General features: G+C 34.3%; 1 protein-coding gene across 6 annotated transcripts in view; it reads right to left on the bottom strand.

The window, feature by feature from the left end:
- LOC134274226 (leucine-rich repeat-containing protein 49-like) overlaps positions 1-26231 on the bottom strand; it is a 46181-nt gene that overhangs the window by 4524 nt on the left and 15426 nt on the right. For 5 of the 6 annotated variants that reach the window (XM_062756486.1, XM_062756487.1, XM_062756489.1 and 2 more), the window contains 9 exons: positions 24712-24773; positions 19878-20025; positions 14074-14157; positions 13667-13699; positions 12232-12419; positions 11923-12069; positions 10535-10748; positions 8049-8234; positions 7598-7707 (listed from right to left, as the gene is read on the bottom strand). In XM_062756486.1, coding sequence (XP_062612470.1) covers positions 7598-7707; positions 8049-8234; positions 10535-10748; positions 11923-12069; positions 12232-12419; positions 13667-13699; positions 14074-14157; positions 19878-20025; positions 24712-24773 — 1172 coding nt within the window. The remainder of the gene's footprint in view (positions 1-7597; positions 7708-8048; positions 8235-10534; positions 10749-11922; positions 12070-12231; positions 12420-13666; positions 13700-14073; positions 14158-19877; positions 20026-24711; positions 24774-26231) is intronic. The other variant, XM_062756488.1, reaches the window with a different exon arrangement.

Below are 26231 nucleotides of genomic sequence, written 5' to 3'. Positions count from 1 at the left end.
TTTGTCAATCAGGATTGGATGAAATATTTACCCAATTATTTCTAAAAATTTTATTTTAAGATTATTTTGCTTTTTAGAATATCTTTGTTTAATATTCTATAATATGAACAATGATGAATGTTATTAAATATTTTTATTCAAATTGTTCTAACTCCGCAGAAACGCACGGCGACTTAAAACTTTCATATCAACTAACCGACCGCCTCCTGGCGGCCGGTAATAATAATTACAGCATATCAAATCATACATTTATTTTTAGAGTATAACATTTTAATTTCCCCTCAGACCAAAATGTCTCATTTTTATTCAGGTTCAATCATGACTGCCAGCTATAATTTTATGTTCTTCTAGCAAAATTTCTTTCTGGCCACCTTCTAACTACATCGGATCCATACTAGGCATCATCAGTTCTCATGAAAACTAGTTTACTTGTAAATCACTTACTAGCTTTTGCTAGCCACTGACTCAGGATATATACAGGGTTGATCAATCACATAGACAATTAAGATATGAAATTGATCAAACTGATACATGTATATATTTTAATCTAGACAGTCAGTAAAGAATCTAAAATTTTAAATTCTATCTGTGTGACATTTTTTTAGGTCTAAGAATTTGGTATTTTTTATAATAATTATATACCAAATACTGAAGGTAGACACCCAAGTTTGCTATATAAATTACAAAAGTAGATTGTAACTAAGGAAGAGGCATTCCGAATTTAATTGCCTCACCCATGGTAATATTAAAACCACTCTTAAGGAGGCCTTATCTAATCCCCAGTCATTAGTACAGATCAGACAACTGTATAAAACCTCTCATTACTCTCAGTACTGTCATGAAATCTAAGTTCCAATCTCTGTGTCCTTAAAATGTTGCAGGAAAAAGCTGACAATTTTAATTCTCCTTCACAAGAAGTTCTTTGAAGTTGAATATTAAAGGTAAACTTAAAAGACTTTGCCAAGGCCGACACATAAATGTAAGGCTTTAGATAGCTGTTAATCAATTCACTTGACTTTCAATTGGTAAATGGTGAATCCAATTGAGGATATAGGAAGGCCTTATTTTGATTCGAGAAGATTCTTCAACTGAACACTTAATTGTGTTGGATTGGTTTGTTCAGTTTTGTAAATTGCCATTTTTTCAGATAACTAAATCATTGATTATTTTTCTTGCTAAACTGGTATAATTTTGAGATGTAAGTGAATTCTTGAAAATAGGTATTTAGAAAACTGACTCAGGAAAGTGTTACTAACAAAGATACAGAATGACTGATTATGCATGTCAATACACAATTATTGGTAAGTTTACAATGGCAGGTATTAATTCAAATGAGGGAAGAAAAAGACAAGTCATCAAGGCATGACTACTATCTGATAAACTCTAACTGGAAATACTGACAGGATATTTAAAGTATTTACTGAGCTACTGTCTTGAATAAAATCTGATAATAGAAAGACCTCAAATCCTTAAAGAATTTTAAAACTTAACACTACAAAGTAATTCTTTAAATATTGAAATAGAATTTAATGTCCCAAATTCTCAACGATGAGTAGTGATATGTTGTTTGCAATCGAAGTACAAATTAATAAGACAATCTTAAAACAAAATACCCCGGTACTTATATTATGTAAAAAGATTGAATTTTTGTTCCGTTTTAGAGAGGTGAGGTTCCCCCTGTAACTTACTCCCTGGGTTTTTTGGCCCGCCAGTCAGTTTGTACCACCTCAGAGTGTGTGTGCACCTCTATCAGTTTCAGGGACACCTTCATCTCGGGAAGATTCGGCTCAAATTCTTGTATTCGGGTCGGTTCTGGAGAATGTCCCCAGATGTTCCTGCTGAGTTTCGGTCGCCCGAAGCTGTAGCCACTACAGATGGTGCTCTTCATAGTGGGGGAGGAGTGACCTAGGGTCGGGGTCACGGACCAACTTCTGCGGAGCCTCGGTTTGGCTTTGATCTCCATCTTGGTGCTGATAGCAGTGACGTTAGACAAGGAGGAGCCCATGGATTTGTGGGTCGCTCCATCATCTCTTGGAGACGATCGCTTGGGAATAAATCCCACATTCATCTTAATGTACATCAGATCATCCGAAGGTCGCATTTTGTCCCTGCCTCCAGATATTTATAATCAGTAATTCCAATCACTGTACATTCTTCAAGGTTATAGCTCATTTTGAAATTTCCAAACATCGATTAAACAGTAGAGACATGCATAGTTTTATCCCTGTGTTAAAATCCTATAAGCTGTTATCTCGACTCTGAGTCAACACTTCCAGAAAAAATATCCTTAAGACAACAGACAATCAATTTTGAAAAAAGAAAATTCTACGATTTTAAAAGCACAAATTATTTACACCATAGAAACAATTCTCCATAAAAAATTGGTAATGCAGGAATTCCAAACTGGTACCAATTCATGGTCAGGCAACAAATGTACTTTTAACAAAACGATCTTGGTAAATCTAGCCATTCTCCATTGTTTATGAGATGAATTGTTTGATTATTTTAAAATTCCCAACAAACAAACACCGATACACTTCTGCAGTGGGCCACAGAGTTCCGACTATAGAGGAGAAGACAAGTGTTGAGACCGTTAGAACTGTTCGGTGGAATCCTTGCCGATTTTATATCTGTGTCTGATCTGTCGTTATCATTGCTGTGGTTCTGTTGAGTTAGATTCACAAAGACAGATCTCTACAGTCCGTGGGATCACCATTCACCGGGGCTCGGGATGACTTCACGCTCTGTCGAGGGACTCAATAGGACCGACACAATAGACCCGCGGACCTCGTTTGTTACACAGTAGCTGATAACTTCTGCACAAGTAATGTGTATTAATTTTTACAAAGGGTATTTAAAAATTTCAATTCCTTGGCACTTCAATTAGTGGCATGTATACATATACTTATTACACCTTAGATAAACACGGAGAGACAGCCCGGTGTTAATAGGAAAGGGCCATTGTTATTTTAGATTGTGAGAGAAAAGTCACCATTTGTCGTGGAATATTCCTCAATAATTAATGATACCACTAGATGTAATGCAGGCCAAAAACTCCTAAGACATAATCCGATTCATTGCAATTTCATTGTATGTTTTGTAGACCACCTTAGAAATTACTTGTTTAAATTGCACCAGAAAATTAAAGTGTTTGAAGATAATTTGAGAAACATTTTCAATATTGAAACATTTTCCTAGCCGTCGAGTGAATACAATCCATTAAATGTCCCCCGTCAATTAAATGTTTTTAATCTTGACCTTAGAAGCCCTGATAAGTAGGTGTTGTGGTGACAGTGGGGGCTTTCTTTTGGTAAGACAGACAGACAGAAGGTAAATTAGAGACCGTGTGGGCCTTGTTACTTATCGCTGATCTATATCCCCTGATTGAAGGTTCTCGTGATTAATTCTTCCTGGCGCAGTAGATACACGGGTGTACAGGACAAACACAGCTATTTATCTTAACTGCCAAACTCTGAGTCACAGAACTACATTTATAGCTTGCCTGTCACAGGCTCAGGTGAGCTTTTCAGATTACTGTGTGCCCATCACTTTTTGTTTGTTTGTCTGTCTGTTCATTTACTTGACTTCTCAACCACAACCAATAAACTTAAGGATAAGATATAAACCAAAAAAATCTTCCAGGGAACCAGTGAGTCAAACGAAACTGAGAGGAATCTAATCAGTATTCCCATACTATGTGGATCCAGATTTGTACAAATCATTGCACCAAGCTGGGAAATGTTGCAGAAGAATTTAAGTCAGTTTCAAATAAAATACATAAAAAGAAAAGCAAGAAAAACCATGCTCTACTTGGGTATAGCAGGGCCAAGGAAATAAAAATAAATTATACTAGAAATATGTCCATAGGACATGAATGCCCCACCGAGGGTATATTAGTAATGCAACATGAAAATTTGTATTAGTATATGAAATTTGATCAGAATATCTTGAATAGTGATGCAGTTGAATTGCTTACATCAGTCTGTATCAACATATGAAGTTTTACACTAATTTCTTTAAAGTGAGGTCAGGGTCAAAGGAAATGTCCAAGGTCAAAAAATGATGATACAGTTGAAAAGCTCTCCTCAGTATGTATCAGCATATGAAGTTATTTAAAACTGACTTTAAACTCATTTAATAAAAATGAGGTCAAGGTCAAATGAAGGTCAAGGTAAAAAATGTTGATGCAGTTGAAATGCTTAGATCAATATGTATCAGCATATGAAGTTTGACACTAATTTATGAAAAGTCAGGTCAAGGTCAAAGGAAAGGTCAAGGTAAAAAATGTTGATGCAGTTGAATAGCTCCTACAGTATGTATCAGCATATGAAGTTTGATAACACTATCTTGAATGGTATGTTCAAAACTGACCTAAACACTGATTTGAGAAAAGAGAGGTCAAGGTCAAAGGAAAGGTCAAGGTAAAAAAAAGTTAATGCAGTTGCGTAGCTCTCATCAATATCTATCAGCATATGAACTTTGATGAAAATATCTTGGATAGTTTCTTTGAAACTGCTTTGAATTGAGCTAAACGCAAAGTGTGACGGAAGGACAGCTAGATGGAAGGATGTAAGGATTGAAGACGGACATGATTAACACTATATGCCATAAAAATTTCAAGATATGTAAATAGAAATGATTTTGATGGTTTGAAATGATAAAATAAATACATATTATTCTTCATGAGGACTAAAATGATTACACAATTTAGCATACATGTTAACCTATTGTGATGAAAAAGAGGGAGATTCAGACCTCAAAAGTGGTAGCATTGCGCGCGTGTCGTTTAACGCTTGGATTATCGATATCTTTCATGTAATATACATGTCTATTATAAGCCTTAAATGAAATCAGGTACCTACACTGATTAATCTAAATATCAACAGCAATAAGAAGACAGAAACACCTTAAGTTTGACATAAATTGTACAAATTCAAATATTTTTCATGCTCATCATTATGTTCCCCAAACGAAGTTGGGGAACATATTGTTTTTACTCTGTTTCTTATTATTATTATTATTTTTCTTCTTCCTGGGAAAATTTTGTCCTCGAGTGATCTTGTAAACTACACATCCGACTAAGGTAAAATGTTTTTAGGGTCTACATGTTATGTAGATTTGCCGAACGAAGGTCATTTTGCGCGCACGTGCTTGCAAGAGCGCGCACGTGCAACACGTGAAATGACCAATATAATGGATATTGCTTTAACTTTTCTTTTTTTGATGAATATTTTTGAAACTCATGATGTAAGGATACATTAGTAGTATAGACAAGATGGCATGGTAAAAATAGCAAGATCTCACGCGCATGCACGTGCGCTTCGCTCTGATTGGCTGAAACTAAAGTCTCAATATCTTTCTTGTTTCTAGTCATAATCTTTTGAAATTTTGAACATAGTCCTACATTATGAAAATCTACAGCATGATATATAAAAATTTTCACGAAAGCATGCACATGCGCGCGTGCTGCAATCTGATTGGCTGAAACTTTAAATGGCTATCTCCTTTGTTTTTTGACGAAATGCTTTGAAATTTAAAACATAGTCATGCATTAGGATATCCTAAAATATGATATAGGAAAAAATTCATGAAATAACGCGCATGCACGTGTGCTGCAATCTTATTGGCTGAAACTTTATATGGCTATATCTCCTTTGTTTTTTGACAAAATGTTTGGAATTTTAAAATATTGTCATTCATTTAGATATCCTTCAATACGATAAAGATAAAAATTTATGAAATCACGCACATGCATGTGTGCTGCAATCTGATTGGCTGAAACTTCAAATGGCTATAACTCCCTTGTTTTTCAACCAAACAGGATGGGATTTAGAACATAGATAAATATAAAGGACTCCTACAAGAAGGTGTAGTCATTATGCACGTGCGTGCACGTGCATAAAGTAAAATTAAAAATACACTCTAATGAGTGTATTTTTTAATACTTTTGGATTAAATGCTTTTATATTAAGTATATTAAAATTTAGATAGTGTAGACAAGATAATATGGTCGTTACGCACATGAACACGCGTGCAATGCCTATTTTTAAATATATTTTGTATTTTTTAAAGAAGACCTTGATTAAGTCTAAATTCCATAAAGTATTTCTTATTTAATAGAGATTACAGGGAATATGGCACGAAAAGGGAGTTGGGGAGCGTTTGGGGAACATCTGTAACGGTCCCCGTTACAATTAGCACTAGTTTTGCTTGGATTGGCTGCTTTATGTAGCCTTTTGAAGAGTGATCTTTGCTGAAATAGCCTAGAAGCAATAATTCTGTATGTTCATTAAGTTTTTAAACAAAACAAATGATAGCATGGTTTAATCTAGATCTAAAACAAGTTCGTATCTTTCGTTATATAAATCAGATTTCCCGCGATGATCGAAAACGAAAGTAGAGATGTGCCACATGGCTTGGTCAATCGAGTGATTTCTATTGACTTTCTTGATAAAGTTGTGAGGTTCTGTGCTTTTAAAAACGATGTCAAATGTTTTCATCTAATTCTTAAAAGATGTATCTCCTTTTTCATGGCAGGGATGTTGATTTATTTATCGTAACCAATGTAATCAATGGTAGTCTTATGTTGTTGTCGTTGTCAAATCCGTGCTTGAAATCTATGTACGAAAAAAGCGTTTGTATGATTCTGAGTCAAATCACGCAATATCTAGCGAGATTTTATGAGAGTGGCTTCAAAATGGATACCCAAGCGAACCAAAAATACTTTAGATACAGCTTTTGTAGAAAAGCGGTAGATTTCTGAACTAAATCGGTAGGCGGGAGATGGAGTGAAAAAGCGGTAGACTCCCGCCTAAATCGGGAGAGTTAACATGTATGAATTTAGTGACTATAATAAATATGAAGTTTCATTATTGTATTACCAACATATTTATATGATGTGGTCATCTTTACAACATTAATGGTACAACTCAAACAGCAACTAAGTCTTTGGGATTACATGGTCTTGAAAAATGTCTCAATATTCCGACCTCACTGTTCATTATAGTCAAACAGCTGAACAATTTGTCATTTAATCAAATGAATTTAAAACTCTATCTTTCTTACCCAAGCCCTTAATTTTTTATCTTGTAAACAAGCCTGCCCACTGAGCAGTATGGATATTAACTAAATATACACATCTCCAAACATCAGTGAGTGGAGCTTATTACAAAATGACTTAATTCTCTTTCTGGTCCATGTATAAATGACATTATGAATAGTGACTCTAACAGTTCCTCTAAAATGGCAAATATTTCAAGGTATCTTTTAAATTTTGAAATAGATCGCAATCTTCAAACAGAAATGTATTTATATATAATATATTGTTAGAACATACTTAATATCGACTCTTAGAAAAGACATTCTACCTTAAATTAATGCTTGAAATGGGACATCAAGTGACTATTTATAAATAGGTCAAGAGAGAGAGCCATTTTACACATGTACTGAACCTATAGCTATTAAAGTACCTTGTTTATGGTTTTGATACTAGGATTGATATTTCTTTTTTTTCTAACAATGTGGCACAAGTTGTACTCAACTCACACTACCCAGAATTATGATTAATTTTTTAAATAAGAACACAGGTTGTACGTACCTGGTCTCCCCGATGAGGGATAGAAGTCGAGACTGGGGAAGCTGTGAAGTAGTGATATGAGACACCGGTCCAAATAACTTTTCTGCATTAACAATATCTGCTGCCGAAATCTGCATAGAAAAACATCATAATTAATGCCAATTTCAAGGAAAACTAACAATAAGCCTAGTTCTTTACTAATAAATTTCTTTACTTGGGCCAGTTTTACAGATTTCTACACAGTTGACTGATATATAATAAATTAACAAGCTTTATAAAATTCTCATATACTGTAGCCTCATCAGGGCAAGGAAAATCATTATTTCAGCTAAAACTGGAATATAAATTGCAAGGAAATACAAAATGAGCTATTTTTCAAATGAAAAATTTATTCACCTGCATGAAATTACAATTATTTCTTGATATCCCTAGAATTACAACAGATTCTAAGTAAGAACTGAAATCTTCCTACCTCGACATCATTAATTTTTTTCAGAGTGAAGTGCGCCAGTCTGAAGATGACGTACATGCGCCACAAGGTGAACTTTGTGATGGGGTTTCCGTCAAGGTTGATATTTAAATTATCCAGCCTCCGAACACTAGAGAGTGCATTAATTTGGTCCAGGGATCGGATATTTGTTGAGCTGAAGGTGATGCTCTGAAAATAAAGAGATAATTCTCAGATATTGATATAATGTTGTCTGTCTAGCTATGAAATTGAATGTCATATCACAATGAAGCATTTGAGATTGATTCTAATTCAAAAACCATAACTTCTGTTTTAAAGTTACACCCCCCCCCACAAAAAATAAACCCACACTCACACACAAGCATGTTATTGATATATCCCACCAACTCTCTTGTGATTATATAATAAGGAGGACTTTTATTCACTGTGATAGATCTGAAAACTTGCACTGAATTAAAAACACTTACTTCTAGACACAAACGTTTATTAACGAATCAAATCCTTAAGAGGAGTCAGCAGAAGCCATATGACAATAGAAAACCATCTTTAGTTATCACACAAACTCAAACAATTTGTACAATTTTCCACTTCATTAAAAGAGCCATTTTAATAAACAGGTTAAAGTCCTTATCTCAGTACAAAAAATACAACTGTGGTTAAATTCAGAATCAAGTCAACAATCAATAGATCAATGACGAGATTACAAGATAAGGATTGAATTACCCTCGTACTTATATATAATGCTGCAGAAGTCCACAGAAAACTCCCTAGAAAACCTTAACACAACAGCATCAAACAGTGGGCACCATGCACATAAAAAATCTCCAAAATGTTTATATTTCACACAGAATTTGTTCAGTAGTTGATTCAAAATTCTCAGTGTTAGGGGAGTAGCTATTGTGATTTAAAATGATCTAAACAATATACTTAGATCTAAACAATATACCTAGAATAGTCATCTGAACCCAGTATAATGGAGTCAGGTTCTTAATCCCAAATAGCTTGTGGTTAATACGAGAGTTTGTGCCCAGAATTAAAGGATTAGAATGCTAATGCTTCCTAATTTTACTGTTGACGATTCCCAAAACACTGAGGAGTGTATAAAACAGAAAGTATTTATATCCCTACTTTATAACGCTAAATCTCCTAAACTTCTAAGTTAGACTTAATTGTTTAAGTAACTTGTAATACTGTCTTTATAATTGGTTCCAGTTTGATTTGACAGAGTTTGTGAATACTGGGAAAATCTGAAATTGATAAATGCATGGCGGTGAGGATTGCGGGCCTTGATGTTATGTAATAAGGATTAAGTTCCTTGATAAAGAAAAACCATTTTACGTAACACGTTTTATTCTTGATAATTTGATATATAAGGTAAATGTCATCTATACAAATGTTTTCTAATGACGCCCACTTTTCCATTCATTGTGATATTCTGGGATGTCAATTTATCCCTACAACTGATGTTTAAGGATGCCCAGCTGTCCCTACAAGTGATGATTTAAGATGCCCATTTGTCCTTACAAAGTTTTGGATGCCCAATTACCCCTACAAGTGATGTTTTGGATACCCAGTTATCCCTACAAATGATGTTTTGGATACCCACTTTTCCCTGCAAGTAATGTTTTGGAGTCCCAGTTATCCCTACAAGTGATGATTTCGAATGCCCACTTATCCTTACAAGTGATATTTTAAGCTACTCACTTATCCCTACAAGAGATGTTTTAGCCTGTCCAGTTATCCCTACAAGTGATGTTTTAGGATGCCCACCTAAAATACCAAATTCAGAGTGGCAGTTCATTAATCTCTTGACAGTAATTTTAAAGCGATCATTGAATGATGTAATGGAGTTATGTTTCAAAGATAAGAATTTAGATTTTAGGATCCAAGAAGTGGCTCTGAAGCCTATATTTCAAAGAAAAGATTAAAGTACAATGCCAAACACCCACAGGAGACTCTGCAGACTGTTTCTAACAGTCTGTTTTTATCACTCTATCTTACATAGAAAAGACACTTTCAATCTTTTCTTTGATTCGTTGAATATTTAATTCCAAACTCACCTAAAGCAACACCCCTATTAAGTTGATTACTATATTAAGTGGGAACAGACTCCACAATACAGATAGATCAGGATGATTACAGAGTTCTTTGACTGTCCAGACAGCAATATCCAGATACTATGAACTGACTTTTAGCTGTACACTAGAAATATCCGCTGCCAGCTTTCATGAATCATTTATAGATGTGTAATAATGAAGAATATTTCTTCAGTCAAAAAAATAGATAAAAGCAAATTATTTTCAAACTGATGAATCATCTATATCAGTTGTCACCAATAGTAATTGATGTGATAGAATAGTGGCATGAACACTACAGTGTGACATGAGTGATGAGTAGAGAGATACTAAGCAAACAGACCTAGTCATACTTATGTTAGTACTGGGAGAAGACTGTTTTTTTTCTGTATTCTTCTATCAAGAGTTACATACCTGTACCCCAGGGAACCGGGTTCTGATTTTGTGTAAATGCTTTGCTATCTCCACAAAGTCTATGAACTTGAACACAACATGTGTGACGGTCCCTGCTGCCTGGACCCCCCAGTTCTTATCCAGGGCCTCCAAGGACTGGGGGCCATACATGGTCAAACTGTCCCCCTCCAAGTCAGCCAGGTTATTCAGGTCACTGGCGTACCGTCCGGGGTTCCTGTAATGTATTAGAAATCTTGTAAATAATACTAACTAAACTTACTAAAAATAAGACAGTCTGGGAATACACCTGTAATTAAAGCTATGATCACAAGATCAATAAAATCAATGATGAAATATGTCCACAGATAACTTCAAAGACATCTTCCTAACAAGTTAATTAGGCATTATAAGGAGAAATAACCTGGTTTTGAGGTAAATACACATTAAGAGGGACTTTTTCCCCATCCTTTCTCTGGTTCTACAACTACGTGCGATCTCCATTCCTAGAATTCCCGAGCATCCGTCACTATTTCTGAGTCTCCCACGCTTGACTACCCGCTGTATAAGGAAGTGCCGCTATCGGAGGCATCTCTGTGTTTATCCACATTAATTATTGAAGCTGACTGTCTCTCAGATCATTTCATGCAACAATGTACTCTCTTTAACAATGCTAAGTGAGACCAGAGGAATACATTATAGGATTTATTGGGAAAGAAAATGGCCAGGTTTACACTTGTCAAAGAGAGGATATATAGACAGAGATAAATTATACTCTGAGCCAATATAGTAGATTACATTCCATCAATAATTTTTAGAATGTTTTATATCCCCCCTTAATTTCTAATTTAGTTTTAAGCATGTGTGTTTTACAACATTTAATACAATTCATTGGTGCAAACAGCTGATACTTTTTATTGGAATACCAATTAATAATTTTTTTAATTATAAATATTGCACAAAAGATAACTCAGGAACCAGTGTCTCCACCAAGGCTGACGCTGCACTGTCTGCAATTTTGCTCCAGACAGAATCTAATACATGTAGATTCATGTAAAATAACCAAGAAGCAACTTATTACATTATTGAAAACCTGAACTAAACTTTCAGCAGTTGCTATATTACCCCTGGAACTACATTACAGGTATATAGCAAAAGTCTTCAGAAAAAGATTTTAAAATTATTAGGTGAAAATATATTATATCTTTCATTCATGCAAAATAAATCTGTCTGCTAATCTCAGAAATTGTTGACTTCTTTCATGAGAGGGACAAATTTTGTGTAATCAACCTATCTATCCTGTCCCTTACCTTAGGAATGATGAGTCTACATAAATAATTATAAGAAAAAAAGTTGCTGAGACTCTGCTAAAAAAAACCCCAAAAGAACTTATAAACAAATCAAATACTCACCCAAATATCATGGTTTCCTTGAGCTGGCCTGGTTTCTGGGCCTCGGATTTGAATTGCTGTACTAAGTTCCCCGTGCGGGGTCTCTCGTCCGCGGTACTCTGAGCACTGCTGGGACGGGAACCTCCGCGACTGCTCTGTTTGGACTCGCTGAAATACGAAAATTACACCACATTGATCTACCACCTAAACCTAAAGTCTTAAAGTTCCATGATCTACCACCTAAATCTAAATCTTAAAGTTCGACCCCCCCCCCCCCCCCCCCCCCCCCCCCTCACAGAATGATCTCCTTTTAAGTTAGGATCTCCTAACCTGTGTATGGACTCGACTTCTAAGTTCTCCTCATTGGACGGTGAAATCAGGTCAGAGTTAGCGACAGAACCTACATGGTTGGCATACAGCTCGGGCATTTTGACGAGTTTTCCGGTCCGGTTCATCATGGATCCCTGCATCACCTCCCACTGTCGCTTGGCATTGTTAATGGCAAGACGCTTCTTCTCCTGTGATTAAGAATTATCGTAAATTGTTTATACATGGGATATCAAACAGTGAATTCACACATAGTACACAAATGATATTAAAATTAACGCAAGTATTTTTAACAAACAAGCACAACTAAGTTTTATGAATTGTTTTAAAAACACATGCTGTTTAATAGCTATTTTTTTTCTAGAACATGTACCAATACATACACTAAATCAACCCTCAACCATTAATAAAAGAGACCTTGAACACATTGCCTTGATATTCAACCTAAGGTTCTGTGGTATTGATCTGAGATTATAATACAAATGGCTAAATTTTTTAAAGAGGAAAATTGTAAGCAGTCAAATCTACACACAGACCAAAACCCACATCCCTACCCCTTCCCTAATTCTTTATCTGGGGAGGGGGGGGGCATACAAATAGGCAACAATTGCTACTTAATACCCTTTCTATGCAGTTTTGGGATTAAATGGTTAGTTTTGGGGATTGAGGTGTTTTATAATGAAGAATTAGACACATATCAAATATTCTAGATTTTACTAGACTGTTGCACATAGTGGTTAAAAATTAGGAAGCATTACTGCATGCACAGGCCAGTCACACCCCCTCCCAGATAGCGAGACCATCACACTGGTATCACTAAAACCCTCAGTTAGAGAAAAAGCCTAATTGCTTGTTGGATTCAGCATTAAACCCTAAACCATCCCACCACCTTTCACAATCAAATAAAATTCAAAACATAGAGGATTCTGGCCACAACATTAAATAAAATTGTTTATGAGACAAAATTCCCATAATTTCTATTTTAACATTTCACCACTGAAGCAAGAGTGTACATGTCTTGACACATGATTGTATTTCAAAAACATATTTGAATTTTTTCTTTTTAAATTGAAACTGTTCAGTTTTTAGGTCACAAATTAATAATTTTCTATCAAAAAAAAAAATTAATCTACAGGGAAAAATTAAACAATAAAAAAAATATCAGAAAAATAAAGGCATTCAAATAATCTTTCATGATTTTAAAATTAATTAGAATTTATTGACAGTTCATACAAATAAAACTAATATCAATCTATTTTTCTAAAAAATATTGCATACCACAGAAATGAGGTATGGTACGGATTAAAACATGCATTTGTTACAATTTTAATTGAAATGTTCTAACTGTTTTAGTTAGCATTAAAAAGATCAAGTTTATCTAAGCTAGTTTGAGATTGAAGAAAAATAAGGCTGATATTGCTACAAAAATAGAATATACCCCTCCAGGTGGACGGTCAGGTGTTTGTACCATCTGAGGGGGAAAATAAATAATTATAGAAACAATCAAAGAGAGATAACTCTGTACAAGTGAAAGAACAAAGAGAGATAAATCTGGGTTTTTTTTTATGAGAGACTTCTTTGATGTTCTTTTATGAGAAACTTCTATGACAAATGAATTAATTGATATTACATAAATGACAATCGCAAACAGTTTTAATAAATATTAATTTATTTAAATGAAATCAACTTTTTCCTACTTAATTTAATTCACTCTGCATTGATGAATACTGCACAATTAAATCATACACACCTATAAATAATGTGCCTAGCTTTATCAATATTTGAATATTGGTAGCAGGTATTGCTATAAAACAGGACTGTATTGGACAAAGGATGGGCACTGACCTTCATGATATTAGTCCTGCTTGATTCCCTCTTCTTCTCCTCCTCTTTACGCGCCATGACGAGGGCAATTCTACGCTCCTCCTCCTAAAACACAACAAAGAATAAGATTTCATTAACAAAATTATTTAAATCCTGGATATAATATACCAAACACAAGCTAAAATGTCCATACATAATGCCTTAATCAACAGCTTGATCAGAAATTATACAAATAAAGTCTTTCTTTTTGAAATTCCTCCAACTTTATATCATGTAACTTTTAAATTACATGGCAAGTAAATTTCTCCATTCAAATACAAATCACTGGTAAGTTTTCTAAGCCTAGTTAGGCCTTATTAATTTGAAGAATGATGAGAGTTTTAAGCAGCACTGTGTATGGATGATTTTGCTGTGAAAATGTGACAGACTGTCCAGCATTCTGATAAAATGGGCAAAATTTAGGGATAAAATTACCCGGTAAGAAATTTTAGGGTTTAATTTAAGAATTTTTAAACTAAACTAAGGCAGTTTTAGATATGAAATAAAACAACATTTCCAAACTATACAATAAAGAAATGAAAAACACTGCCTTTCATTGCATAATCTAATTTGGGACTGAATGAAAACTTTATCAGCTCAGTTTGTATAAAAGCATTCAGTCATTTTCAGAATTGCTAAAGTAGTTAACATGTAAAATTGTGGGAATTTTGGAATCTTACACTAAATTCCACAATTTTTAAGGAATTTCAGCACCCCCCCCCCCCAAAAAAAAAAAGACATTAAAAGATTTTTTTTTTTTAATTTTAGGGCTGCTGGACAGCCTGATGTGAAATTAGTAGTACTTTAAACATACTTAAAATATAAATATCCATTAAAATTCACTTAAATAGCTAGAGTTTTAAATTAAAGACTCCTGGAATTATAGTCTTTGATTTTACTCTGAATATTTTTTTAACAAATGACTAATAAAATTTGACAAAATTCAGAAGATTTCTTATATCTTCATGAATCATGGGAGGAGATGGTCAGTTGTAGAAAGGGAAGGGCAAGAAACTCCTTCCGACTTTATGAGATTATTAATTTTAAATTTTTAGACATTGATTCATTATACTTAATGTAAAAAAATCATTAAATTGTTCTCAAAAAGACGTAAAACCTGGAATCCTTTAAGGACTTTGCCTCCTTATAAGGTGGTCCCCAGACACCAGCCCCCTTTTAAATCCTGAACCTGCCAGCGTTTTTGTGATGTACAAATTTTCACTGAATCAAAAATAGATGACGCCTTGGATTAGTACAGAATATGTAAATCAAACAAAACGTGACAGTTTGGTGCCCGGTAAAGTAGAGCGTTGACATACAAAAGGTACCAGGATGTTTAGATTGAGGACCCTCCCCCTGAGTTGTAGAAGATTGGTGTCGCTACAAGACAGTGGGCGTGGCGCGAACGCTCTACGCGCTGTTGGATCGCAGGGCTTGGGTGCCGCAATCTTAGGCAGAATCTGGGCGTTTATCTGGTGCTGCTGAAACACATCGAGGAATCTGTTCTATATTTAACTACAGGGACTTCAAAGGAAATATCTCTTAGCTAAATTTGAAATCAATATAAAATCTTATCAATTTTAAAATGATTGTTTGTACCTCCAATCTAACATCCTGGATTTTTAAGAATACTGTAAACGTATTACATTTGGCTGTGTTTTCTATTTAGCGCTTTTGGTAAAAAGAAACTTTCCCTAATTCAAGTACAACACTAAATGTCTTGCACATATTACAAAAATAAAAACGTTTAGAAATGTGCTTAATTAAATTTATGCTTTGCCTGACTTGTTTAAATTCAATTTCCACCAAATATTGTACACACTAAATATAATACATCTACAGTAATTTGTACCAAGATTACAATTATAGGGTCAAAACATATTAATCTTAAATTATCAGCCACTGCCTCATTAGGTAAAATCAAATTTATCTACACATTAAAAGGGGCGGGGACTAGTTTTCACATTGAATATGAAAATCAAGGTATTCCCCTTTTCAACCATATTTATGAAGAGCCACAATTTATTTCTTATTATGGCAATATTTTATAAATATATACATTTGTGGTATCTTTCCACTATATAAACATACAGAGAGAAAATATCTTCAATTCTGTATGAAGTTTTTCGGAGGTCAGAGGTCAATACATGGCCGAATCACATGGCGAATTAATATCTACCGTTACAAAAATATAAAATGACTTGCTCTACTTGCTTTTCATGTATAAAGAACAAAATAAGCAAGTCAAATAATTATTTTATTTACAACGTAAACAAGTATTTCATACATGTTTTGGCGATCCATTTAACCCGAGTGTGTACATAGAGAATATATCAATAGAAACTAGCCAAGCCTTTGTTTTCAAGTTTTATGCACAGTCTCTAACGTTTATACTTATATTTTGGTAGACCTTCAGTTAAATCTTCATGACATAGGCTTTAACTATGATTTTTTCATTAAATTCTACTCACGATAAATGTATAAATCTGTTGGAAAATATCAAAGCATTGCAATCTCGTCACGAACAGCTGAGAAACACCTCGATCGGCGCTATCGTAGTTCAATGTAAGGTGTCACCAGATGGTGTCTCCGTGTTTACATCATAAATATATAAATAAATTGACTGGCTCGGACAAGTGTCTCCATCCATCGGATCCATACATCCCTTTCAGACGACCGAAATTCCTACAACTTTTTATCATCAAACTTCGGACGTGTTTCTTGTGTCTTATTAGCATTGATAATCATTTATCACAAATAAAAATATTCCCAGACAACAATCTGTTCACTATTACTGATCACAAACAACCTTTAACAAAATATTCCCTTCGAAATAGAATCCTTAGCCTTATCTTATGAATTCGAAGTGTAACCGCCTTTCAAGCCGATTTACACCTTGCGCACTTTTGTCGGAAATCTTTGGCGACCTGTTAGTGCAATACCTGTTAGTGAAATATTCAAATCCGAATATATTAAATTGTACATCTCAAATGTATATATAAGTAATAAATAACAAGTTTATAAACTTCAATGGGAATTGAAGTGGGTCGGTACGTGATCAAATCTTCTTAGAAGGCCTTTGGCCTTCACAGGATTTGATCATGTGACCGACCCACTTCAATTCCCATTGAAGTTTATAAACTTGTAATTTATTTCTTAAATAAACACTTAACTTTTAAAGATAATCAAACCATAAAAGAGTAAAAAAAAAATCTACCTCCTGCATTTAATTTTGAAAATTATTGGCCTGTCTAGAAATCTGAAAATTAATACCTTTTGGCCTATCTGGACAAAACGTAAAATTCTTAGAACCTTACACGGCAATCAAAGATTTTTATACACAATACACATCTGACAATGTCCACTTCTTATTTATAGTTTTCAGGTTGACTTACTCTGTAAATCACAGAATAGTTCGCCCGTTTTCAATGTCACATTCTTCATAATTATATAGTACGTCATATACCAGTAAACTCATTTCTGGTTGTGACCAAGCATTATAACACATTGTAGGGCACTAAATGAATTCTCCAAAAGCATATGTTTAGTGATAGGCACATCCTAATCATAGGTTGTTGATAGTACAATTCTCTGTTATCCTTGGACTTTCAGTTAGGTGTGAAATTCTCAGTTACATAATTAGTGTCTCTCAAATGGTTACCTAGATTCTCATTGGTTAAGAAATTAATAACATCAGTAACTTTAAATTGTTGTTGACAACAATGAGACAACTTCAGCTCAACCTCTTTGCCGTATGAAACACTGCCACTGGATTCTAACTACACTTGTTGACATTTTCCTGAATTTATATTCCATTAAATGAAAGGCTTGTAAATTTCAGTTTGTTGTATGCCATGCCTTACCGAAAGTCCAAGAATAACAGAGAATTGTACTAAATTTGAACATGACAAAAAATGAGGAAAATATCCAAAAAAGGATTTTTATAGGCTTACCCAGAGTTCCCGAAACTAGTCAAAAATATGTCGGACAGTTGTCCTGTAAATATTCAAAACTCACCGGACAGTTGTAAAATTTACCGGACATTAATTTTTTGTATGTAAATTTAACATATTATAGGATTCAAATCTTTTTTTTTTTTTTTGATTTATTGAAATATTTTCTATTAGGCCTGTGTATATAATTCATCGTGTTGAATTATTATGTGCATCTTCTGACAGATTTTTATTTCTTTTGAATAAAGTCTGCACCATGACAAGAAATTGATTGATTGGAATTAGTCCGAAATATCTGTCGTTTTGCAGGCTTTTTTGTAGGATTTTGGTATTCTATGTGCCAGGAAAAATATCTAAGATATCAAAATCGTTTTAAAAAGCCTGGAAAACGTCAGATATTTCTGATTATTTAAAACGTATTAAACAACCTCCACACAGTTAAAAATATGTACTAATGATATAAAAATATGCAAAATTATCATGAAAATGATGATTTTAAGTGAATTTGTTGTCGTTTTATTACATTAAAGTTAGTCCGACAATTTTTAGAAAAGGGGAAAAACGCCATGTATTTTAAATGCTATTAAATACATAGAAAAAAATCAAAAAGTTGGTAAAATATTAATCATGCTAATAGATTAAATTATGGAGAAAATAATTAATGGTAACAAATTGTCTGTAATCAAGCAGAAATAGCAGGCAGCTCTTGCAACCCTAAAAGAATCGTATCAAAACGAAAGTAGATTGTGACATTTTTTACTGAGGTATGTACAACATATATTTATTAAGAAAAATATTTGTTAGACAGTGTTTTAACTGTTTTTCCTCCCAGTCTTATGGAGATTATTATTTTAATATGTAGCTTTTTATAGTAGATAATCACGGTCTACATTTTATTTAAACAAGAATGCACGAAAATAATCTGGCGCGCCCCTGACGTTTTTTTTTTTTTTTTATTTCCTTTAGTTTTGAATTTGTTTATTGTCAGGACAATTGAATTAATTGATTTTGTTAAGATTATGTGTAATTTTTATACAGTCTATAAAAAAAAAAACCATCGGACATTTTGACCGATAAAATTAAGATTTTACCGGTCTAATTCTTTACCAGTGACCGCTAACTCGTTTCGGGAACGCTGCTTACCCCAATACATTATTCTAATGCAGTATTAGATCCACCCCTAATGCCCCCCGCTTACCGTGACTCTCTTCATGTCCACCATTAGAACACCCCTATGCCCCCCTGCTTACCGTGACTCTCTACATGTCCACCCTTAGAACACCCCTGTGCCCCCCTGCTTACCGTGACTCTCTTCATGTCCACCCTTAGAACACCCCTGTGCCCCCCTGCTTACCTGCTCTACCGTGACTCTCTTCATGTCCACCCTTAGAACACCCCTATGCCCCACTGCTTACCGTGACTCTCTACATGTCCATCCTTAGAACACCCCTTTGCCCCCCTGCTTAACGTGACTCTCTACATGTCCACCCTTAGAAACCCCTGAAAAAGTTTACTCTCTGTGTCCACCCTAAACACACACATGTGCCCCCCTTTACCGTGACTCTCTTCATGTCCACCCCTAGAACACCCCTATGCCCCCTGCTTACTGTGACTCTCTTCATGTCCACCCCTATAACACCCCTATGCCCCCCTGCTTACCGTGACTCTCTACATGTCCACCCTTAGAACACCCCTATGCCCCCCTGCTTACCGTGACTCTCTACATGTCCACCCTTAGAACACCCCTGTGCCCCCCTGCTTACCGTGTGCCCCCCTGCTTACTGTGACTCTCTTCATGTCCACCCCTATAACACCCCTATGCTCCCCGCTTACCGTGACTCTCTTCATGTCCAGCTGTTTGAGCTGCTGCATCTGTCTCAGTACAATCTGTTTGTAGTACTGCTCCTGTGTGATTGGGTTCCCATCGAGAGAAATCTCCGATAGGCTCGTGGAGTCCGACAGGGAGGAGATGTCCTCAAAACTGAAAGTAGAAAGACAGTTATAATAACAACAAGGTGTCCTCAAAACTGAAAGTAGAAAGACAATCATAGTAACTGCAGGTGTCCTCAAAACTGAAAGTAGAAAAATGATCACGTACTGTAACAAGGTGTTTCAAAACTGAAAGTAGACAGACAATCATAGTAACAAGAAGTCCTCAAAACTGTGAAACTAGAAACATTCATTGATTCATTAACACCATATTGAACAATCCATGCTGTAGAATTGAAGTTCTCACTTCCATTAACCAGAGTTTCCTATAATACATGTACAAGTTTAAACAGTAAAAGAATGTATCAAACAAGAGGATTCATCAAAGAGGTATGTAAACAAATTAGAAAACAATTAAGTTAAGAAGTGTATTAAACATGTGATATGTAAGTATGTAACCCCTGAGGCCCCCAAGACATTCTGCATCTCTTAAATTTAAATAAATCCAAGAAATCAGAAAACTCACTACTGAGATGAGCGATTGAGCTTTTTATCTCGGTACATTCTGTAATGCCACATTCTCCCAGTGACCGCTAACTCGATCAGAAACAAGCTCAGTTTATATCATCACTAGGTCCTATAATCCACATTCTACCAGGGAATGGTTAACTTGATCAGAAACATGTCCAGCTTAATTATCATTCCAATAAGGCCCTGAATTTCCTCAGGTATTAAGTACTTCCTTTCCAAAGACATCACATTTTATTGTTGATCCTGTGTGAATATCCTTTCCTGGGCAAACTATACAGGATAAGTTTTCTGTGGTTAAGAACCCCGGCACAGTTACCATACCCAGACATCAAATAACAAATGGGCGAACAAAACCGAAAATGTCACTATTAACCAAGAAATCAATGAAAAAAGTTTACTTTGTGTTATCTAAACACACACATTATTTACAGACAGACAAATTTACAGAAGACTAAGTGAAAGGTCTCCCAACATCTCAGCAAATTTGTTTCCTTTGATAGAAATATTTACATTTGAAAGCAAAACAAATAAACAATTATTGACCAAAAATAATAGAAAAGAGTATTTTAAAGCTGCCCCTGTGCATAAACAACTAAAAACTAAATCAACAACTAAACAATATCAAAGAATTTCAATTTAGCTCTGCATCTGTTAGAAATAATCAAAATTTCTGGAATTATTAGATGGACATAATTTTCATAGCCTGGTGCTTATCTTGTTTGAAACAAAGGAAGTAAAACACAGAGTCCAAAGATGTAAGAAAAAAATGTCCAAAAAAATCAATCCTTAATAAATCAAATAACTATAAGGGAGTTCAGGTAAATCCAAATGTTCTCAAGAACTATTTACAGAGATAATTCCATTGGCCAAAAAGTATCAATCTGAAGACCAAGTACAAATGACACAGATTTAAACAATTTGAATCACACCAAATTCTGCACACTTAAATGCAGCTAAATGAAAACTTCCACAAATGATATCCAACTGCTTATTCTGAGATATTACAGGATCAACTGTTACGATTTGATCCTTTCGTGGAGTGCGGCCTTAATCCTGGTGACAGCAGTGATTCCCTATAACAACAAACACTCCAGACACCCAGATCATTACCTCCCTCACGGTTCCAAACTAAGATTTCATTTTCCCTACCCTGGGTGTATAAAAGATTACAAGATAGCTTAAACACTCCAGCCAGAATTTCCTTCGTAAACCAAAATATTGACAATTGACCCTGTGTGGTGTAGCTGCCTGTCAATTCCTGGATGTGGAGCTTTAATTCCGTAAAACAAGACCCCGATCTTATTCATTGTGCCTGGTGTTGTTTCTCAGTGAAAGACCTCTCAAGTTTGAGATACAGACCATACTGAGTTTTAAATACCCATTTCATTTACAACAATTAACGTTTTTGTATTACCTCAATATTTCTATATTGCCGATGCTTTTAGAGAAAAACTTAACCAGCTTCAAACTCTTTAATTTGTTAATTTATAAATCCTTCATTCAACATAAGAGTTGTGTTAAGTGTTTTAATTTGAGTCAATGTGTTGTTTTCATATACACAGAACTTTAATGTTTGATATAATTTAATATGTTTTAAATGCTTTACAAATAAAGCCTGCAAAATTCAATTTAAAAATCTTCAAAACGGAACATAGTAAGACTTGTATATAGAAAAGTAAGAGTTAAGTTTAGCAGTAATGGTCAATATTGATGACCAAAATTTGTGTGAAGAAGGGCAAGTGTTGACCTCAATTTATAGACACTAATGTATATCAGAAAGGTAAGTTTGCCACCTGTGTGACTCTTTTTGGCTTCAATAACAAACATTACAGTAATAAAAAGTTGCGTTAAATCTATATAAAATGCTTGTATAAAATGCATTGTAAATGAACTTAACACAGAAAATGTAAAATAAAATTCCAGGCATGGTCAAACTGTGTCACTTCTCGGTGGCATAATCTATTAAGAATTTCACTGTTATTTAATCAAATTTTGATATTTTTAAGAACAAACATAATAAAATATACAAAAGAACTATTTTTGATAAAAATTTTGCAGTTTTCTTCTACATAACTTGATCTGTAATTTTTCAGATGCAAGGTACAGCAAAATGAACAAATATCTACTATATTGAAATAAAATTATGTCCACTGAATTTAACAATTTAAATTCCCCTTCACCCAAGGATGCTTTGTACCAAGTTTGGTCAAAATTGGCCCAGTGGTTCTTGAGAAGAAGTTGAAAATGTGAAAAGTTTACAGACAAACAGGCGCAGCAGACGGACGAAGTGATCAACAAGGCTCTCAAGCCAAATGTGATTTCAAAGGATTAAAATACCAATACATATGTCTTTTTAATCCATTTAATTGATTATTTAAACAGATATAAATATAAACTCTCAACAGCCTTATCTGGTCACTTTACCTGCATTTTATTGTTTAAATAAAATGCTTGTATAAAATGCATTGTAAATAAACTTAACACAAAATATGTAAAATAAAATTCTGTCAATGTGTCACTTCTCGGTGGCATAATCTATTAAGAATTTCTGTATTGTTATTTAATCAAATTTTGCAAAAATAATAAAATATCGTGTTTTTGATAAAAATTTTGCCTAGATCATTTTTCAATGATGCAAAATGAACAAATATCTACTATATTGAAATAAAATTATGCTGCGGAACGAGTGATCAACAAGGCTCTCAAGCCAAATGTGATTTCAAAGGATTAAAATACCAATACATATGTCAGTCCATCGTAACTCTCAATAGCCACATCCTGTCACTTTACCTACGCTGTCTCGGGTCGTGTTTACACGCTGTCTGCCCCATGTTGAAGCTGACCCCCTGTACGTCTAAATCACTGTCAATATCCACCTTCAGAAAACTCTTACTTCTCCTCATCTTCACATTGAACTTTACCATACTCATCCCGGTAATGTCTTAATACGACGATCAAATACTCCAGAACTTAATCATACTCATCCCGTAAGTTCTCAATATAACGGCCAAATACTCCAGAAAAACATCTCATAAGTCGTGGAGATGTAAGGAATCCGTAATATATGACCCCGTCATATCTCCCTAGAGTGTGTGTACAATGACCAACTATCCAATAAAACCTTTATGAGTTTATGATCATATTTTCTATAGCTTTAGTCAGATTAAGGTCTTGACAATACAAGATACCAGTTTGTTTGTGTAGCAAATGCAAAAAGCGTCCTTTAAAAGTCTCAGACACCCCTTTATTATGCATAATTAAAAACAACTTTTGGTGCAATTAAAATTCTAAAGAACAATGTTTATAGCTAAATACACCGGTAGACAGTCAGTACTGAATCCACCTTCTTTTTCAGATTTCTATAGACATTTAAAGGAAAAAAATGTAGCGTAATGACTTTCAGAACTTTGTATTCTTTGATTTTTCTTTGTTTATGTTGGCAGAAAGAAACAGGTTTGTCATTGTAAAGAAAACCCGGCATTGTGTTAGAAAAGATCTTAAGCTGGATAATAATTACACAGACTCAAATGATGGTCTAAGATGAAAATTATTCATTACCTGCAGTGACCTTGAAAGACAAACTTCAAGAGGATTTGATTTAAAGTTTCTTGAGCAGTTAAATGTAAAGTTAGTCTTTGGGTCTTATTTGAATATTAAAAAGAAGAATCAAATACCCTGCTATTAAGACTTTTAATTACATCATCCCTAGAAATTATTAAGGAACCAAATTTCTGGAGTAGTTCATTAAAAACAATACAAAAAAACCTTCAACATTTGTCAAGAATCTTGCTTGCCTTGGAAAACAGAACATCTACTGAATAACATTTCAAAGACACTGATATTTTTCAAAGTCATGAATGAATGAATTAAAAATAAAAGTTAACATTCTAACAAAAAACTTACAGAGCTGTATCAACTAATATAGAAAAAAATCAACTGAACATACAGGCAAGGATAAAGGATATAATGTTACAAATGGCGAGGATCTAACATTTTCCCTTTTTTTATATAATATCCTAATGATCAATGCTTCCTCTCTAACTGTTTTTTATAATTAAAAAAAAATAACTGAATAAATACTGTAAAATGCTTGATTGTGATTTAATCCTGACAGATTTACAGATGAGCGGATAGAATATAGATAATCTTATCTGTTTTGTATCAGATATACCTGTGATTTAATTAATAAATCATTAGTTTGTCTTACCTAGAAATGTCATTAAAACTGAGGAAGAGCCGCTGTAAGCTAGGTAAATTGTCCACATCAAGCTGAAAGGACAAAAATCATCATTATTAATAATTACAAACTCTGCATGTCTATAACTTTGTCACATAAATGTATAAGAACTGGTTGGAAACAATCACTTTTTCATAGGAGATGGACTTCTAAGCTCTAGTTTACCTGGGGGTTGGGTTAGCCCCCCATGAAAGTTTGGACCAACAAGACAATTTCATATCTATTCTTTCCTTTAAGGAACAACAGAAATCATAATTGGAGACACATTTACATTTTGTTCCCTGATATTGTTGCACCTCAACACAGATATGTCATATTATCCAAGGCCTGATAATTCGCAGTGGACCAACATAAATTCCTAAAACATTGGACATATCTTAGGGAAGGCATTCAGTGTGTACTTTTGTTAATAAAAGTTTGTTATCTCACTGGAGGATACATTCCATTATTCTGTTTTTAAAAAATCAGATCAGACACAACCAGAGGAAAATAAAGTCAGACCAGGAGTCAGTCAGTTTATATTAAAGTCAGACCAGGAGTCAGTCAGTTTATTCATGTGATTTAGGCAGACAAACTTAAAGTTTCACAAATGTAAGATAGAACTGAGGCCTAGCTTGTTCAAAACTATATATTAAATATAGGTACTAATTATGGTAGTGTGCACAGAAATATATTCTATTTGATATTGACACGATTATTTAGAAGCTTTATGGACCAGTGGAAGCCCTACAGAAGACCACCAGATTTGTAGAGGAGACTGGGATTCAAGTGTGATTAGGCGAACGAAAAGAAGAACAAGAAGACACGATTATATAAATTTAGTTTTCATGGGCCCTAGTTAAATGACAACAAAGAGAATAACAAATTTGTTCACCCTGTCTTAAAAAATCCTTATTATACATTTACTTCCAAACTCTGTACATGATTATACTGTAAATTAAACTTCTTGACTAAGGGGAGATAACACAGGCTGAGAGTTGTCAATAAGATTGAACAGGTTCATATCATGTACATAAACTGTCAGTTAACATGTATCTATAATTTATTACCATTATGTTTTGAGTCCTTAGCACAGTATTTCTCAGTTATCATTTACCCAAAGATGGAGGACATGGAACATTTCTTTATTTCACCTGACAAGATGGAAGCATCCTAAGACATTGTAGATTCAAGTCTGTGTAACTCATGAACCCCAAAAAGGGCAAGAAAAGTCAAGATAGTCAGGTACATGACTTTATATATGGAAGCATTTTCAGGAAGATTAGATTCGTTTGTTCAAATCATGACCCCCCTGGGTTAAGGCAGGACTGTGCTATGTAATTTATCTTCACATAAAAATAAAGAGGGAAAAATCTGCTGCTGAAAAACAGTGACTAAAGTGAGCATTGTGGCTATCGGCCTCTTAGTTTTCTGGGGAACTTAAAACATATTTTTTACTGAATGTCCAAGAAAAATATCAACTCAAAATTTAGACATTTTGTTAATTTTCA

Source organism: Saccostrea cucullata, unplaced genomic scaffold, assembly GCF_032062105.1.
Source record: "Saccostrea cucullata isolate Sc308-1 unplaced genomic scaffold, CSIRO_AGI_Scuc_v1 ctg290, whole genome shotgun sequence".
In the NCBI taxonomy this organism is placed as follows: domain Eukaryota; kingdom Metazoa; phylum Mollusca; class Bivalvia; order Ostreida; family Ostreidae; genus Saccostrea; species Saccostrea cuccullata.
This window is presented reverse-complemented; position numbering and strand designations above follow the sequence as displayed.